The sequence below is a fragment of the Alligator sinensis genome, unplaced genomic scaffold (genome assembly GCF_000455745.1).
Source record: "Alligator sinensis unplaced genomic scaffold, ASM45574v1 scaffold1283_1, whole genome shotgun sequence".
NCBI classification, from domain to species: Eukaryota; Metazoa; Chordata; order Crocodylia; family Alligatoridae; genus Alligator; species Alligator sinensis.
Window position 1 is genome coordinate 768,576 of NW_005842091.1, and position 16,384 is coordinate 784,959.

Consider the following 16,384-nt stretch of genomic DNA (forward strand, 5'->3'; position numbering starts at 1 on the left):
GAAGTGAGGTGTTTTAGTGCCAACCTGCAGGATTGTCTCCATGATGTGAGGTCTTCAAAGGGAAGCAATAAGGTGAAAAATAGGCCTCCACGAGCAGCCTGTAGGTCATGGCAGGGGCTAATGTGAAGTCTTAATGAAGTGTAACAACACCTGGAAACAGAAGTGCTTGCAGAGGTTGCCTCTCCCCATCAAAGACCAAGCAGAAATCAGTGTGATAAAGTTTACTCGTGAATGTTTAATGTCACCACGTCCGAGCACTTAACAGGGATGATACCCACCATGCAACCACAGCTGGCAGCAACCATCCTGCCACCGTAAAGTCATTCCACCCCGCTACGGCCCAGGGCGAGCCTTGAATAGGAGCGCGGTGTCTCACTACTGCAATCTGTGGACATCGTGATGTGTTTCGGAGCAACGATGCTTAGCAGAGAAGTAGAAACATTGACCTCTGACTGCTACCTGTGGCTGGCAGAGGTGCAGTAGAGGCTGGCATGTCTTAGTACCAATGCAACCCTTTTTGCATGTGGTTCCCTGTGTGGGGAGAGGCTGTTTTCTCCTCTCCCCCCATGTGTCCCTGCCAAGTCACTGGAAGTTGGCTTGCTTTTAGAGACTTGAGAATATACAGAGAGAACATGCATCAGTGTCACATTGCAAGGTGAGCAATACACCTGCCCTTCGCAGTGCTTTCCAAGCCAGAAGGGACCGTGACATCCCCACGCTCCGACCGCCTCCATAACACCGAGCCTCCCCCAGTGATTCACACCTCCAGCCCCTAACGTCAGGCTGAATTAGAGAGGATCTTGGCTCAGACCAGCTAGGAGATGAAGAACAGAGCAACAGGCTTTGATGACAGAGGAGATCATGCAAAAGAAACAGAGGATGCAGGTGCTTGTGACGGCAGGGAGAAGACAACCCATCTGTGCCTGGGAACAGTCTGGAGACGAGAGATGCAGGAGGATATCTGCTGCGTGGGTGGAGTCCCTTGGCAAGTCTGTTTGGTGTTACTCTCAGTCTGCTTGCTTGATACCTTCCCGGGGTTAATAAGCTTGTTCGCCAGGGGGCTAGACATTTGCTTAGAGGGGGAGAAAAAACAACCCCAGCACAACAACGGGGAGTGCCGAAGGAAATATTAGCACGCTCCTTGAAGTGCTGCAAAATGTCTAGAGCCCTCTGCGGGGAAGCTGCGAGCAAGCATAAGCCCCTTTTGAAAGAAAACCCTTAAGCCGTCTTCGGATTTAGAAGCTTCCACCTTTCTTAACCTGTGCCTGAAGGGATACCCAAGCCAAACACGAATCCACAGCATGCTCCAAATTAAGTTGGGGTGAGTTGGCCGCGTTCACTATGAATTCGGAGGGCTCGGAACGAGACTGGCACGCAGCAAAACCTCTGCAAACCTCGCCTGCAGGACACCAAACACCAACCACCTCCAGACTGGAAGGACAGCGCATCTCCTAACATACCATATATCACCCTGAAGATAAAGTCTGAGCTCGGTTAGGTCGATTTAAATCACTTAACATAAAAGAATTGGGGCCGGACAGTTTGCAAGGTAGATAGAGGTGAGAAAGGAGCCACGTTTGTTTTTTCCTGGATCACACGTCATAAAATTTAAACCTGTTATCATTATACCTACCTGAATCTGAGTAAACCCAGATCTCAGAGCTAATGTAATGGCACGACGTGCCGGCTGCCAACGGTTTTGTCTCAGCTCACTGCTGCAACCGAGAATTTGGCAAAATTTGGGCCCCCTCTCGAGCAAGCAACGTACCTAAGAGATCAGAAAGACAGAACAGGAAGGAAGATAGATGGAAAGAATGATGGACAGAGTGACAAAGAGAGGCCAAGCCAGGCAGGACATGACAGTTGAGAAACAGCCTGGCAAGGAACCATCAAATGGATATATAAAAATTCAGGAAGAAGTGAGAAACACAAGCTCAATGGAAACGAATGGCTTTTGTCCTTTAGCAGTGGTTACGACTCTCCTCTCATCAATTCTGCGCTGGGTACGGCCAGTTCCTGTCTTCATAAAACCTCTTCAGACCCTGGAGATTGACTGGTGGAAAGTACGGCCCAATCCTCTTCCGAATCCACCACTTCCCTTCGCCGGCGTGCTTGCCTCCTGGCTGGCTAAATTTGTATTTGAAGTGCTCGCCTCTGACCCACCTTTGGGGAAGAAAGAAAACATAGCGCCGTTACAATCAAGTTCAAGGTAAAACATTCTTCCCGATCTTAGCAGTGGTGTTTGCAACCTGGCTGCTTGTCTCCTGCTTCAAGAGCCATTGGGAAGCATTGGGAAGCGCTGGCTTTTGTCTGCTGCCAACTCGAGCAGCGATGACGCAGAGGAGAAGGGCGCTGGCTAGCATTTGCAATCCATGTGGACCGCGGTTTAATACAGAGGTTGCTTCAAGGGCGCCCACTGTCCCATTCCCTCTTCCCCCTTGCATGGCTCCCAGCTTTCTTCCTATTTGCTATGGCTCAGGTCCCTCCTCTTCACCCATCCTTGGTCCCCCCGTCTCGCGCACAATCCCCAGGGGACGCGTCCTACTCCCAGCCACCCAACCCCACGTGACTGCTCCTTTGCTTGGTAGCTTATTAAAGAGGCTAAGAGCGCATCTGGTTTCTGGCAGCCCGGAGAAGGAGATTAAAAAAAAAGAAAAGAAACAGTGCAGAAAGCAGCGTTCGTCAGTCTCATGAAACGCACTCGGAGGCTGCACGGGGCATTTGCACCCGCGTTTTGGTTTACGCTCACCCCCTTCTTCCTGCCCCTTGATGTAGGCCATGCTGACAAGAGAGGATAACACCGCCGTCGGTGGCGTAGGGGGCCCTGCTTGCAGTGCATCGCGACACTGGCCGGGCAAGTTAATCAAATAACCGGCCACATAAAAACGTCACGGTCATGTCAATGCTCATTTAAACCTGCTCTGCTTCACTACTAAAATACAAACCCTGCTACTAAGCAGGACGCTGCCACTGCACAGCTGCCTTCTTGGGCTGCTAGAAAACCAGTTTCTGCTGCTAAACTAATTAGGCAGGCCGCTCTATATTTTTGGGAGTCAGACACGATGGGGAGTTTGCAGCAAAAGACCGGAGAGGTGGCAAATGCAGCTGAATTGAAAACATCAGCTCTGCTGTGACCCAAACTTGAATGTCTTGATTGAAGTCTCTTAGACCAGCTAGTTATTTGCAAAAAAATTCTCTGCAAAAAAAATTTTTTCCCCTGCAAATCTCTAGTTGGTTTAATAAAAGATATCACCTCTGCCATGAGTTTTGATTCTTTCTGCCTCTAGACCAATATGGCTATAACCTGGATACCTGACTTAATTGAAGTCTTGACCACAGCTCAGACACCGCAGAGGCGAGCCGTACAGCAACGCTGTTAATGATGCAACGCACTACCGCGCGGGCATTAAAAGCCAGCAGGAACGACGGAGCTCAGGGTTAGTTTTCTCATTTTAAGAGACCGACAGCAAGTCAAAGTGTTGCTTCTCTGCCTCATCTGGGTGGAGAGGGGCCAGCGAGGACTTGGTTGCAGTCCCCTGGTCCAGGGAACCACCCTAGAGATGAAGATCTGACATAAGGTCTTTCCTGACCAAGGGGTGATGGGGTGTAATGGAGCTTCCCCATTACCCTTCACTGCCATCCTCTGGCACATCACGCTGCTTCCTTCCTTGGGCAGGGAATGGCCTGGGCGATGCAGACTGTACCCAGGAGTTACCCACTCCCTGGCACAGGACGGGAATTTTTCATTGCCCATCTCAGGCCCGTTGAGGCTGCTTGGCCCTGCTTGCAGCATACAAAGTGGCCTTGGGGACTAGGGAATCAGGCCCCGATTCTGCACGTTGTCTCAGTTTCCACTTCTCCACTTCTTCCATTGGTTCACGACACCCGTTTGCTCCCTCCCGTTGAGCATGGCAACTTGTTCAGCCCTGGACACAACCCACAATGGGAGACGGCTTGGATGGACACGGGAAGAGGACTATTGTCCCCTCGACCTCTACCCACCGAAGAGCAGGATGGGGCTCTTATAGGCATGTATCATTTAAACACTTTCAAAGCATTTACTGCCCGGGTGGCTCATTCACCCAGCAGACTGGGAACCAAACACAGCAGCTCTTTGAACAGGGCAAAAGGCCTTCTGCAGAGCAGGAGCATGCCAAGCAGCCCCATGCCTCCCATCACTAACCAGGCAGCGGGTACCAGACCCTGCGACACTTCACCCTGGCACCGTGCACCTCCATGCACAGCTCCGGGAGAATGGCTATTCACACCTGAAGGCGTTCACAACTCGTGCCCTGCACTCCAGACCCGTTCACACTCGCTGTCACACAGAAACCTGGATTCCATCACTGCCCCGCAGCTGCTCCTTTAATTATAGTCAGGGATTGGGTTTTTTTTCCCTTTTTTTTTCCTGTAGGCCAGTAAAAGCTGACTGGGGGCTGAAGTGTTACTCCCACCGTGTTTGCTTCACAGGAGCACAAAATTTCCTGTTCATAATTAGAGCATTACCGAGCATCGACGCTTGCACGGGCCCGGCTCGCCCGCAGGCTCCTTTTCTGAGATAGTTATAGATTTAAAAGCTGTGCTGCTTGATTGCTTTTTGGATTCTGCAAACATATCCATCTTTTTCGGAAAGCCTTAATTGTCTGGTACGAGCCAGCCAGGGTTGAGCCGGCAACGGGGCCCCCGTGCTGTGTTCCCAGCTGCTTTCAACCTCAGCTGCCCTTTGCTGACCCCCCTTTCCACGGGAAGCAAAATGAGCAGATCAGATCGCTCCTGCAAAAAGAGCAGCATCAGAAGAGAGTTGGTCTAATAAAAGAGACCAGATTCACCCGAAGACCCTTGTCTGCATCAGAAGAGATGCATTTAGCTCGTACACGCAGGTGATCAAGGGCCACAGGCCATGGTGGCATCGAGAAGAAAAAAGCAGTTTGGAAAGGCGCTGGGCTGGAAGCGAGGAACCTCGTGCGCTGAGCTCCACCTTCGTCAGCTTTTTTGAGCTGGGACTCGTTCACTCGGTGCCTGCAATTGGGGGCCTCTAGGCACAACTGTGGCATACACCAGTATTAGGAAGCACATCGCAAATATTAATGGATATAAATGGATATTAATGGGAGGTCCCCATAGACTCATAGAAAATGAGGGTTGGAAGAGATCTCAGGGGGTCACATCTAGTGCAACCCCCTGCTCCAAGCAGGACCAGCCACAACTGCATCATCCCAGCCGAGGCTTTGTCTACCCGGGGCTTCAACACCTCCAAGGATGGAGACTGCACCACCTCTTTGGGGAGCCTGTCCCAGTGCTTCACCACCCTCCTCATGAGAAAGTTTTTCCTAACATCCAACCTCAACTTCCCTTGCTGCAGCTTGAGCCCATTGCTCCTTGTCCTGCCATCTGCCCCCACTGAGACCAGCCCAGCTCCATCCTCTTTGCAGCCCCCCTGCAGGGAGCTGAAGGCTGCTATTCAATCCTCCTCGGTCTTCTCTTCTGCAGACTCCATCAGCCCATTTCCCTCAGCTGCTCCTCACCAGTCCTGTCCTCCAGCCCCACATCCATTTTCATTGCCCTCCACTGGACTCTCTCCAATGCATCCACATCCTTTCTGCAGTGGGGGCCCACAGCTGGACACAGGACTCCAGATGTGGCCTCCCCAGTGCTGAAAAGAGGGGAAAAATCATCACTTCCCTTAATCTGCCGGCAATGCTAGTCATGAAGCCCAGGATGCTGTTAGCCTTTTTTGCAGCAAAGCAAGGGCATGCTGGCAGGGAGGCCTCTCTCTAGTCCTATCTGGCAGGGAAGCCGCCCTTCATTCCCATTTCACAGATGGGAAAGCCATGCACAGAGCAATTGAATGCCGGGTCCAGAGGACAGGCTGGAAGCCTGTAGCAGGCCCCAACTCAGGTCTCCTGCATCCCACAAGCTCATCCTCCCTGCCCCAACCTCTCAGGCCTGTTGGATGAGCCCTCTGGAGCGAGGGTTTGCCAGCCCCGTTTCAAACGGGCCGGTCCACCCAATTTAAATAATATCTATCATCTGATTTGGTCTGATCCGTCCCATATGTTGTCTGTCTATGAAAACGCTGGCTATCAAAGGGATCGGCGTGTAAAACTAGAACCGTGTGAGCATTAAAGGAACCACACGCAACCGAAGCTGCATTTTTGTGGCCGAAAGTTTGCGTTTGTATCTGAAGGCATTTCAGCCTCTAAAGTTCAGCGTCTGAAGAACGCTGCAAAAAAACAGTGGGGGAAAACAACCTAACCCATTCCCCTCCTTTCCCCCAATTCTCTCTGTTGAATCTGGGCACGCATCCCGAGAGGAATTTCCCGAAGAGTCAAAGGGAGTGAGGGGGACAAGCCCTGATAAGGGAATGTCTACACTGGTGTCGTGACACCCCTTGGTGCAGAGACACCCAAGCTGGCTTTCAACGACCCAGCTCAGGTCCGGAGAAGAGCGTAGCCACTAGCTGCGTAGCAATGCAGAACCTGCCAGGGCCGCGGGTAAGGACCGAGCTCAGTGCCACGGTGTCACGGCTGTGCTGCTCTCAGAGCCCCTGCTAGGTCGGGTATGCCAACACCAGCTGCAACAGCATCTTTGGATGGGGATGGTGACAAAGCACCACGCTCACGTGGTTCTGCTGCTTTTGGTACCCGAGGGAGCGTTTGCTCAGCGTTAGGTAGCATCATCATATAAACCCACCTGCCACCTGCAAAGTCATCCCATTTTCCTGCTGGCTGCAATTTTCCAAAGGTGTCCAAGGGGCTGGGGGTGCCTCAGGGACCTTTGTCTTGAGCTCAGGATCTTTGTTTTATTTTCACTATAGGGAAAATATAGGGAGCAAAAGACTTAGTCCTGTTATGAAGCCTCCACAGTGACTGGAAACATTGGATGCTTGGACATGCAGCATTAAAAATCTGGCCAGGACCTATTACATTGAACGGCACCACCACCCCCACCTCTCCAAAAAGCCTCCAAACAAACCCAGCTTAATTTTTTTTTTTTTTTTTTACTGGTCAGAGGAAGTCTGCTTTCCCAGGAAAACTGAGAAGGAGCGGACAAGTCAAGTGATGAAATGCAAAACATGCAAAAGTCCTTTTCTTTTTGGCAAATGCATCATTTTAACAGTTTAGATTTGCTCTATGCACGTTTGCAACAGGAGCCGCTAGGTGCCAAACCATTCTTTATCGGAGTTGGTTGAAAACCAGAGAAGTCAAGAGTGACCTCTGGGCAAAGGCTTCAATATAGACCTGGTTAGTAAACTCCTTGACCCCAAGCTCTTTCACTGCCCCAGCTCGGAAGCTCTCCTGGCTCCGTCCCCGCAGCTACTCATGCTATTTGCATGACAAAATTGATGCGCGCTCTCAAGTCTGCAGGAGCAGAAGGCTGGAAGTATTGCTCCGATTGCTAACTGCTCGTACAAGCCTGCAGTGCCCGGTGTGAGCCTGAGGACACTAAAGAAAATCTCTCCTAATGTCATGCATGATCGGAGCCCTTTGCTGGAGGCTTTGTGGCATTTACAAGGAGGATGCCCCGGACTGTAAGACGTCTACAGCCCCTCACCTCAACGCCCGTGCTGCCGAGAGGATGCAGGTACAGGGAATGCATGATGTGTACCCCGTGGGACCTTCACTGAAAGGCTCCCACACCTAAAAACCACCGATCGTGGGCTACTGGAGTTATGAGCGGCTCCCGAAAGGTGCTGGATTGAATCAACCAGGGGATGTCTCTTTCCAGGGACACGTACGTGGGTGCCTGCGGATCAGGAAACCGCCGTGAACCACGCGCGCTTTGTACCCGAGTCCCTTGTGCCCCAGGCTCGCACGAGCCCATGGACCTTTTTAGCTCCGAGAGGGGGGAAAAATACCCGGCGTTCCTGGAACCAAGACCTTGGTTTCAAGTCAGCGATGAGCTTTTGTAAGATATTAGCAACTTAAAAACTCTGCCTGAGAAACCACCAGAGCGCGTGGCCCTTACAACGAGTCCAAATAAATTTGCCCAGCCCCACTGCTGCAGCTGATGGCAGCTCTCTGCTCGGTTATGACCGGGGATCCTGGTTTTCTCTGATTAAAAAAAGCTCACAATTTTCAGTTGAAAAAAAGTAATCCAAAATCCACATTTTTCCATGATTAATATGAAACACCACTATCTATCTATCTATCTATCTATCTATCTATCTATCTCCATCCATGTGGGCAGACAACAGCACCCATCCCATTGACATGGGAGTTGCTCTACTTCCAGTTCTGGTCGAAAAAAAGTAATCCAAAACCCACGTTTTTCCATGATTAAAATGAAACACCACTCTCTCTATATATACACATATATATGCACACACATATACATATATACACATATATATGCACACACATATACATATATACACATATATATGCACACACATATACATATATACACATATATATATATCCATCCAGGTGGGCAGACAACAGCACCCATCCCATTGACATGGGAGTTGCTCTACTTCCAGTTCTACTTCTATATATATCATTACTATATATGTATTAATGGTGTTTCATTTTAATCTTGGAAAAATGTGGGTTTTTGGGTTACTTTTTTTTAAACCAAAAATTGGGTTTGTTCGGTTTTTTTTAAACAGAGATAACCAGGATCCCTGGTTATGGCCAGTTTTCACCGTTATCAAGTACATGCTTTGAGAAGATAAATTAGGTGTTGCAGTTTATAGGACATGTTTGCATGGGCTCGTGCGAGCCAGGGGTCCCATGCAGTTTATGGACTCCTGGCAAAGCTCTTCCCAGCTGCCTTCCCATCCCCGGGAGACGGCCTGTCTGCCCTAGACTTCAAGGATGCACTTGCCACCTGTCTGCCCGGTCTGTCTACGAGGGGATGGCAGCGGGGAGAAGATGGATGGCAGAAGTCACTCCTGCTCTTCGGTGGTGAGATCCGCTCCTTCAATTTATTCAACCTGTAGCACTAGTTTGGCCCATGCAGACCCCTGGCTAGTGCTGCAAAGCTGGGCTGTGCCCCACGGCGCGCGCTCTGCTTTCTGATGGACGGATTTGCAGATCGCACTCCTTGTTTTAAAAGGCAACCTGAAAACTTAGAAGAAGTCCATAGCCCAGACGAGGTCTACAAAGCAGATCTCTGAATAGCATACCCCTGTGTGGCTGTATCTGAAGCACGAGGCAGAAGGAGGCATTTCTTAGTTTTGCTGGAAACAGGAAAGATAGTGACAGCTGGGGGAGAGCTCTACCGCCGGCTTATGTTTCCTTAACATGCAGGAAAGCTGCGGCTGCAGCACGGAGGGGAGAAAACCCTCGCTGCATTCAAACTGCTATAAAACTGCATTGTCAGGAGAGCCGATGAACACCAGTGATGCTACACGCTGAGCAAAGCGGGGTAAGCGTATGCACGGGTGAAACAACTACTCCGATTTAAACGGGACAGGGACTTAACGGCCCGTCAGGCTGGTTCGCTGCAACCGTTCCACAGGTCTGCTCCATCCTGAAGGACTGGAGCTAAACAGCGGTTAACTTCTGTTTTATGCAGGGGGGAATGACTGTGGGACACCTGGAGCCGTTGCAACAGAGCCCTCCAGAGCAGTAAAACCCTCGGCTTCGCTTTTCAGTCCAGTCCAGTCGTTCTGTCTGTCCACATCCTGCTGCTCGCCCTTCAGGGTGAGTAATTAAAGGGGTCAAGGAAGGGAACTCCGTACAGCTCCCCAGGACTTACCCAGTGAATGAAGACTGGGTTATATTTGCCTCCCACTGGGTGCATCTACACGTTCATGAATGTGCCTTAGATATGGTGCATTTAGTCGAGTACTCGCTTAATAAAGTACTAACTAAATGCACAGCACCTCGAGTTACACGGTGCACGGTTATTTAGTGCTGCGCACGAGTCTAACAACACTGCACAAGAGGCGATTAGCACTGTTTGTGCTGTGAGGCGCTACTGCGCAGTGTTATTAGGCTAATGCGCAGTAACCGTCTCGTGTAGACGCGCCCACCGAAGTGCTAGGCACTAACTAATGGAAGAACCAGACTGAACAGACCAAATCGGAGCAAACGTCGCGGCTTCTCTGCGAGATCACCTCTATCACAGCTGTGATGCCATAAAATGATCCTACGAAGGGCAAATAACATGTACACAGCATGTGCCACGGCCTTCCTGAGCGGCAACACGGACCCCTCATCCCTGCTCACCTTCCATACATACAACCTTCCCCGGGGTGGAAAAGACTAAAAATAAAAAAACATTATTTTTGAAACCCGTATTTGACAATGCATCGTGCCAGATGCCCGGTAGCAGCTGTGCCGTGGCACTTTTAAGATTCTCTCATATATCAGCCTATTATGACATCTTCCAACTGGACGTGTTAAAAATTAGCAGCAATATTCGAGTTGTTACGAGCAAGGCCTAAATCTCCAAGACAGCTGTAATTAGTTCCAGAGGGTGCAGCTGTCTCCCTGTAACAGCTGAGGGGTTTTGGAGGGGGGAAAACAACAGGAATGGCGTTTGCTGGGAGAATTAATGGCCTGATGGGGCAGCGAGGGCCGGGGGAGAGAAACCCAAACACGAGTGCTCCTTGCATTTTGTTTTGATATCTCAAGGTCCCCCCAGCTCCAGTGTAAATCAGAGAATATGCGGCACAGGAAAGCATAAATTCATTAAAGCGGTGGAGCCGCCACTGAGCTCTTCTTGCCTGTGCCAGCTCTGCTAGCAAGCGAGGCCATAAATTCATCTTGGCTCGAGAACCGTTTTGAGAAGAATGGTAGTTTTATGGGCTGCTTTTCTTTGCCGCTGCTGTCTCTTTATCTAATGGTCTTTGATGTGACGGTCGTATCCGAGCGGCTCGCAATCACTGGGGGGCTTTATCCTCGGCGCTTCTGAAATGCCTCGGATGCCCTCGTGCTGCAGAGGAGGCATCGACGCTTGGAAAGGTGAAACGACTTGCCCAAAGTTGCCCAAGGAAATCTGCGGCAGACCCTCCCAAGCCTAGATGAGCATCTTTCTGCAGGAGGGTCCAACGGGCTAACGCTGCAGCCGTTAAGAGCGGAGGTGGATGGAGCAGCACGAAGGGGCACGGTTTCGGACAGCGGACGTGTCTCTCAGTGTGGCCTGCTCGTGTGTCATGGTTGAATGAAGGCGAGATTGGTTTCATTTCCCCCGAATGCAGCTCAGCTTCCAAAAGCCGGGGCGATCCAGCGTGGACCACCCTGCTAAACACCAGGATCACGCGGCTGGGAGCAGATGGGTAGTTCCCCGGTGAGCCGCAGAGGGACCTGGTGGTGGCCAGCCGCTCCACCTCGGAAGTGTCCAGCATTTGCCAATGACTCGAGTGGTTGGAAAGTGGAGTTTGCATCTTGCACAAAACCCTGACATTTTGACATTAGGTTTTTTTCCCCTTGAAGAGCCTAAAAAAGGGTTGAGATGTCCAACAACAACAACAAAATCAATAAAACTTCCATTCAGAATGAACACATCTTTTTGTTACAGGAACATAGAAATGCTTCATTTTGAGATCCTCAAAATATGACGTGAATTCAATGCAACATGAACTGACTTTTTTTCTATATGGGAGAAAAGACCAAATTAACTGATAACGTGAAAGTGAACCAGCTTTACCTGATTGAAACCAAAATGAGACGGTCAAAATGCTTTGTTCTGACATCTTTTCACCACGGAAAATTCAATTTATTGCTATGAACCGTTTCAGTTTGGAGAAGATTGTATTTTGCAACAGAAACCTTGCATAGAAAATACTTTGGCCAGTGCCACGAGTGACGGAGGTGATGCAGGCCATGCTGGTTGCAGTGTATCTTTGCATCGACTTCCAGCAATACTTTTAGCCCTGAAGTTGGGGAAAGCACATGTGCAGCCACAGTTTTTACAATGGCCACGTTCTTCTCAATCCATCTAGAGCATGAATAATTAAAATGAAAGAATTATCCTGGGAAGCCAGGAAGCAAAACAGAGTAAAACCCCAGGAGAGCATGGGCTAAGCCTAAGACTCCCAAACTCAGTCAAAGAGAAGGTCAGTCCTGATAGGGAGCTTCATAAGAAACCTGCTCCACTTCTCTCCTTCGCTTGGGATGAAGCCTGTGTCTGTCTCCTGTGCCAGAGCCGCTGAGCCATAAAAGCAAGATTTTGAAATCCAGGACAAGCGATGGGAAATTAAGTCTAGACCAACTCAGCCCTTGGACTTGAACATGGGTCTCTCACATGCCCGGAGTGGATTGTGACCACTGGACTCTGGCTGGTATGAATCCCCTCCAACGCCTTTTGGGAACAGCCTTGGAAGAAGGTCTTTGTTTTCTGCCCACGCAGAACAGGAGAATTTTTGAAGTCTTGGAAAAAGTTTTGCAAGGCAGGAAAACCTCTTTCCGCCAAACCCTACTTGCAGCCTTGTTCCCTTCTGGACAACCTGCTGGGTCTTCACTAACATTTCACCTTGCACTGCGAACCGCAGGGTTGTTAACGTGGGTTAAGAACATACCTGTCCTCCTGAACCATCAACAGAGTGATTTATGCCTCTTACAGAGCTGACCCAATATACACATGGTAAGTCCTGAAAAACCAGGAGATTAAATACAACAGGAACACTATAGAAATAGGACTATCACCAGAATATGAACACTATATAATACTAGCCACTTATGTTCTTCTGAGCAAATAAAAACAGACCGAAAGATATAGCCAATGTGAATAACACTGGATTTTCAAGGTCCAGGCTCTTTAAAGCTGAACTGGAGCGTCTTAACCAAACGATGCTAACGACCGGATGAAACGCGGCGAGTGAGCTGGTTATTTGCAGGCTTGCAACAAAAAAAAGGGGGCCCAACAATGCCAACAATGCAAAAGGAAAGGATGTTGTTTTAATATCAGAGACACCAAACATTTAAAGTGAGAAATGAAATGTTTTTTCCATGCCCCCCCTCCTGTAAGCAGTCCTATTTGATTTTTTTTTTAATTTTTTTTTTTTGCGTGTTAAAACACTTATTACTTTCTTAGACGAAATCCTACCATTTAGATTTATGATGGCTAATGTTTTAGGAGCGATCCACTGCAGAAATAATAGTTTGTACATCTACATTGCATAAACAGCACTGTGCTCGAAGTCAAGTTTCACACTCAATTAGGCTGCGCACTCAACAATGCGCTCATTTTTAATCAGTCACCTGTTTTTCATTTTAAGTTTATCACACTTGAAAAAAATACTATAATTTTTAGAGTTGTAAAGAAACCTGCAAACTTTGGTCTCAGAAATTTCATTTCGAAGGCATTAACTCATTTTGAAAGTCCCTTGGCTATTTGAGGTGTAGAGTTTCCATTAGCCGAATAAACTCCGTGGAGTGTGGAACTTGATGTTCTTATGGAAAACAGTCCCTTCCCTTAATTATTTAGTCTAGCAGGGAATGAAAATAATTAAGTCTCAAAATTCCCTTTAGGATGCGGGGGGGAAAATAGTAGGAAAATTAGACTTTTTCCACCCAGCTACCGAAGTGGAGCAGAAACTCGGTGGGCAGAATAATTAGCTGGACGGTGGGGAGGGAAAAGCGTGTTAGAGATCTGCAGCAGACAGATGAATATTGGAGTTTGTGGGCAAGTCGCTCCCCATATTGTACAGTGAGGTTTCTGGAGCCATTTCAGTCTTATAGACTCAGGGGGTCTGTACAACCCTCCCACCCGAGTCTATACAATTGAAATGACTCCAGAAACCTCACTGTACAACATGGGGAGCAGCTCGCTCTCTCTCAAGTATTGCTGCCAAGACTCAGATTTTAGTTTCTGCATGCTCTATCCATCCCCCTCCCCGAAAAATCACTAATAATTTTAAAAGTGGGCAGTAATTTTTAGTGTCTTAGTGTTTTTGGCATCCAGATGGACACTTCCAAGAAATCTGCTTTTCCAAGCATGGGTGCTCATGCCGTTTATATTCATTATTGCCGTTCTCTTCCCCTCCAGTTCAGTGTGAATGATGAAAGCAGAATCATCCATTTCTGGGCGGGTTCCTGCTCAGGTTCCTGTGGATGTAGTCCTGAAGTCTAATCTAGAGAAGTAGCTCCAACAGCACGACCGATTTCCACCAAGGCTCAGCGTGGGCACAGCGGTCCAGCCACAGCCTGTCTGGGTCCACAGGATGTGGATTGCTGCAGCTGAACGTTGAAATGCAAACAAAGAACTGGTTCCTTCGAAAATTAGCAAGTCGGGGGGAAAAACACCCATGTAAAAAGTTTTACCTTGGATCAAAAGAGTTCCTCTAACAATATGCCACCAGCAAGTAGTAGAAGTGCAAATTCAACATAACCGTGCTGCGGCATAAGGAGCCTAAAGGGAAACGGACCCAATTGCTGCAACCGCTGCGGGTGAAATGCAAGGGCTAAACAAGCAACAGCCAAAGCAAGGATGAAGGGCTGATCCTCAATCCTATCCTGGGCCGATTCCACAAGAGAGGGGTCAAACCCCAGGATCCACGTACGCCGAAACTCAGGAATCCCGATGCAAAACCGACCTCTGCCAATGCTCAGCATGTTTTGAACTGGCCCATTAAAAAGAAAAGTTTGAACTGCACACTGAGAACCCCATGCAGACTGTAGGTTTGGGCTTCGATTTGGACCAAAAGCAAGAATTTGAAAAAATATTTCTTCTTATTATTTTACATTGTCCAAAACCGCACTGGACACCTCAAGAGCAAACACACCAAATCATGTGGGCCCAGACTTTTTAAGCAGCTAGTTTATAATAGGAAATAGTGAAAACAGAAACGACGTTGGTCTGAAACTAGAGGATCTCAGCGATGAACCAAGACCAGGGTCAGCAAGATAGACGGGGGTTAGCTTTGCAACAGATGTAATCAAAGCCACCGGGATTTCATGACACCCATCCACATTCACATTGCTGATCCTAAAGGGAACTTGCAGATCCTAAAAGATGCTAAAGACTTATTCTTAGAAGACGCATGAAAGGATCATTTCTCACCTGGTGAAAAACCCTATAAATAATCAATCCCAGGCTGGGGGAAAAAATGCAACATCAGCTCAATCCATCCTGCAATATTATTTTCATTTGTTTAAACTCACCCTGTGCTTGGTTACTTTGAACACGATGACCCTGGAAAGATGCAGCCCATCTCTGATGAATCCTCACCAGACAAGAAATGATATCTATTTCCTTGAGGTATTAGGGGTTTGCGTATGGCCATTACCGAAACCTCACAGAAGAATAGGAACAATGTTTATGGCATTGGGGGGAGCCTAGCTATAAACAGCTTTTCTGATTACCAAACACTTTTGCCTTTTAATCAACTGCAAGAGCTGTTTATTGCCCGCAGCCAGCAGACAGGAACAACTCTGGGTTGCTACCTCCAAGGGCACCTGGTCTGGGCTGGTGACTTGGCGTCTAACGGCTCCAAATTCTGCTAACAAGCCCCCAGGCCGGCCAGCCCTCAGGACTGGTTGTAAAAAATAAAAATTAAAAAAAATCAGCAACACTGGAAAACACTAGAAGTGAGCTCTACTCAACATCCTTCCAGCCCAAGTATACAGGCTACACGGAAAATTTCCTGAGATTGCATACGCAGGGATAATGCCCGGGATGTTACACAGCTCGCTGGAAGCTGATACTCCAACCCACCCTGGGCACCTGCACATAAACCAAATGTCCCTTGCTATGAAGGGGCACCTTGGGTTGGACACCTGGAGAGCAGCTCCAGCAGAGGATACAAGTGGTGTATCGGAGCAAATTTGCACCAGAGCAAATTTCAGGCTAAAGGAGTTCTTGGCTCTTTGCCACGGATGCTGCCAGGGCTGGTAACCAGCATCCCACGGAGTCGTTGGTGCGGCCAGGCATCGCTGGGGAGCACGTATCCGACCAGCGTGAAAGCACGCAACAAACCCGCGGCTATGAAACGGCACCCTTCTGCGCCACGCTCCTTTTTGTACTGCCTGGGGACAAGCATTTGTACATACCATATTTGTACAGCAAAGGCAAGCAGGGCTATCAGTGCCGAGACGCCCTCTGCAAATATTATTAAAGTGGTATCCTTCGGCGGCAAGGGGCGTGCTGCTATTTCCCAGAGTGACCTTTGCAGGAATAATGAATGGGAGTTTCCCCAAGCACCTTCCTGGATCCCATCCAAGGAGTAATTACTCTGACGTAACAGATCTGCTCCCTGTGTAAGTGAACAAACTGCAATATTGCCCAATAACACGGCCTGAACAATAAACTGGAGTTTATGGGATCTCCGTTACGTTTGCGAGTCTCCCGGCTCTGGGCAATACTCCACGCGATACGTTTTGTAGGGGCCTGGCCCCAAAGCAGTCCACTGCCTCTGCTTGCTTCATGCTGCTAAGTGGAAGGGGAGGTGAAATGAGAATAAATGTGCATTAGCAATGCCCGACTCTTTTCC

The 16,384-nt window shown here is 48.9% G+C and overlaps 1 protein-coding gene across 2 annotated transcripts in view; it reads right to left on the reverse strand.

The window, feature by feature from the left end:
* Positions 1 to 215: 215 nt before the first annotated feature.
* Positions 216 to 16,384, reverse strand: part of LMF1 (lipase maturation factor 1) — a 277,081-nt gene continuing 260,912 nt past the window's right edge. For both annotated transcript variants that reach the window (XM_025204669.1, XM_025204668.1), the window contains one exon: positions 216 to 2,163. In XM_025204669.1, coding sequence (XP_025060454.1) covers positions 1,989 to 2,163 — 175 coding nt within the window. In that variant the 3' untranslated portion in view covers positions 216 to 1,988. The remainder of the gene's footprint in view (positions 2,164 to 16,384) is intronic.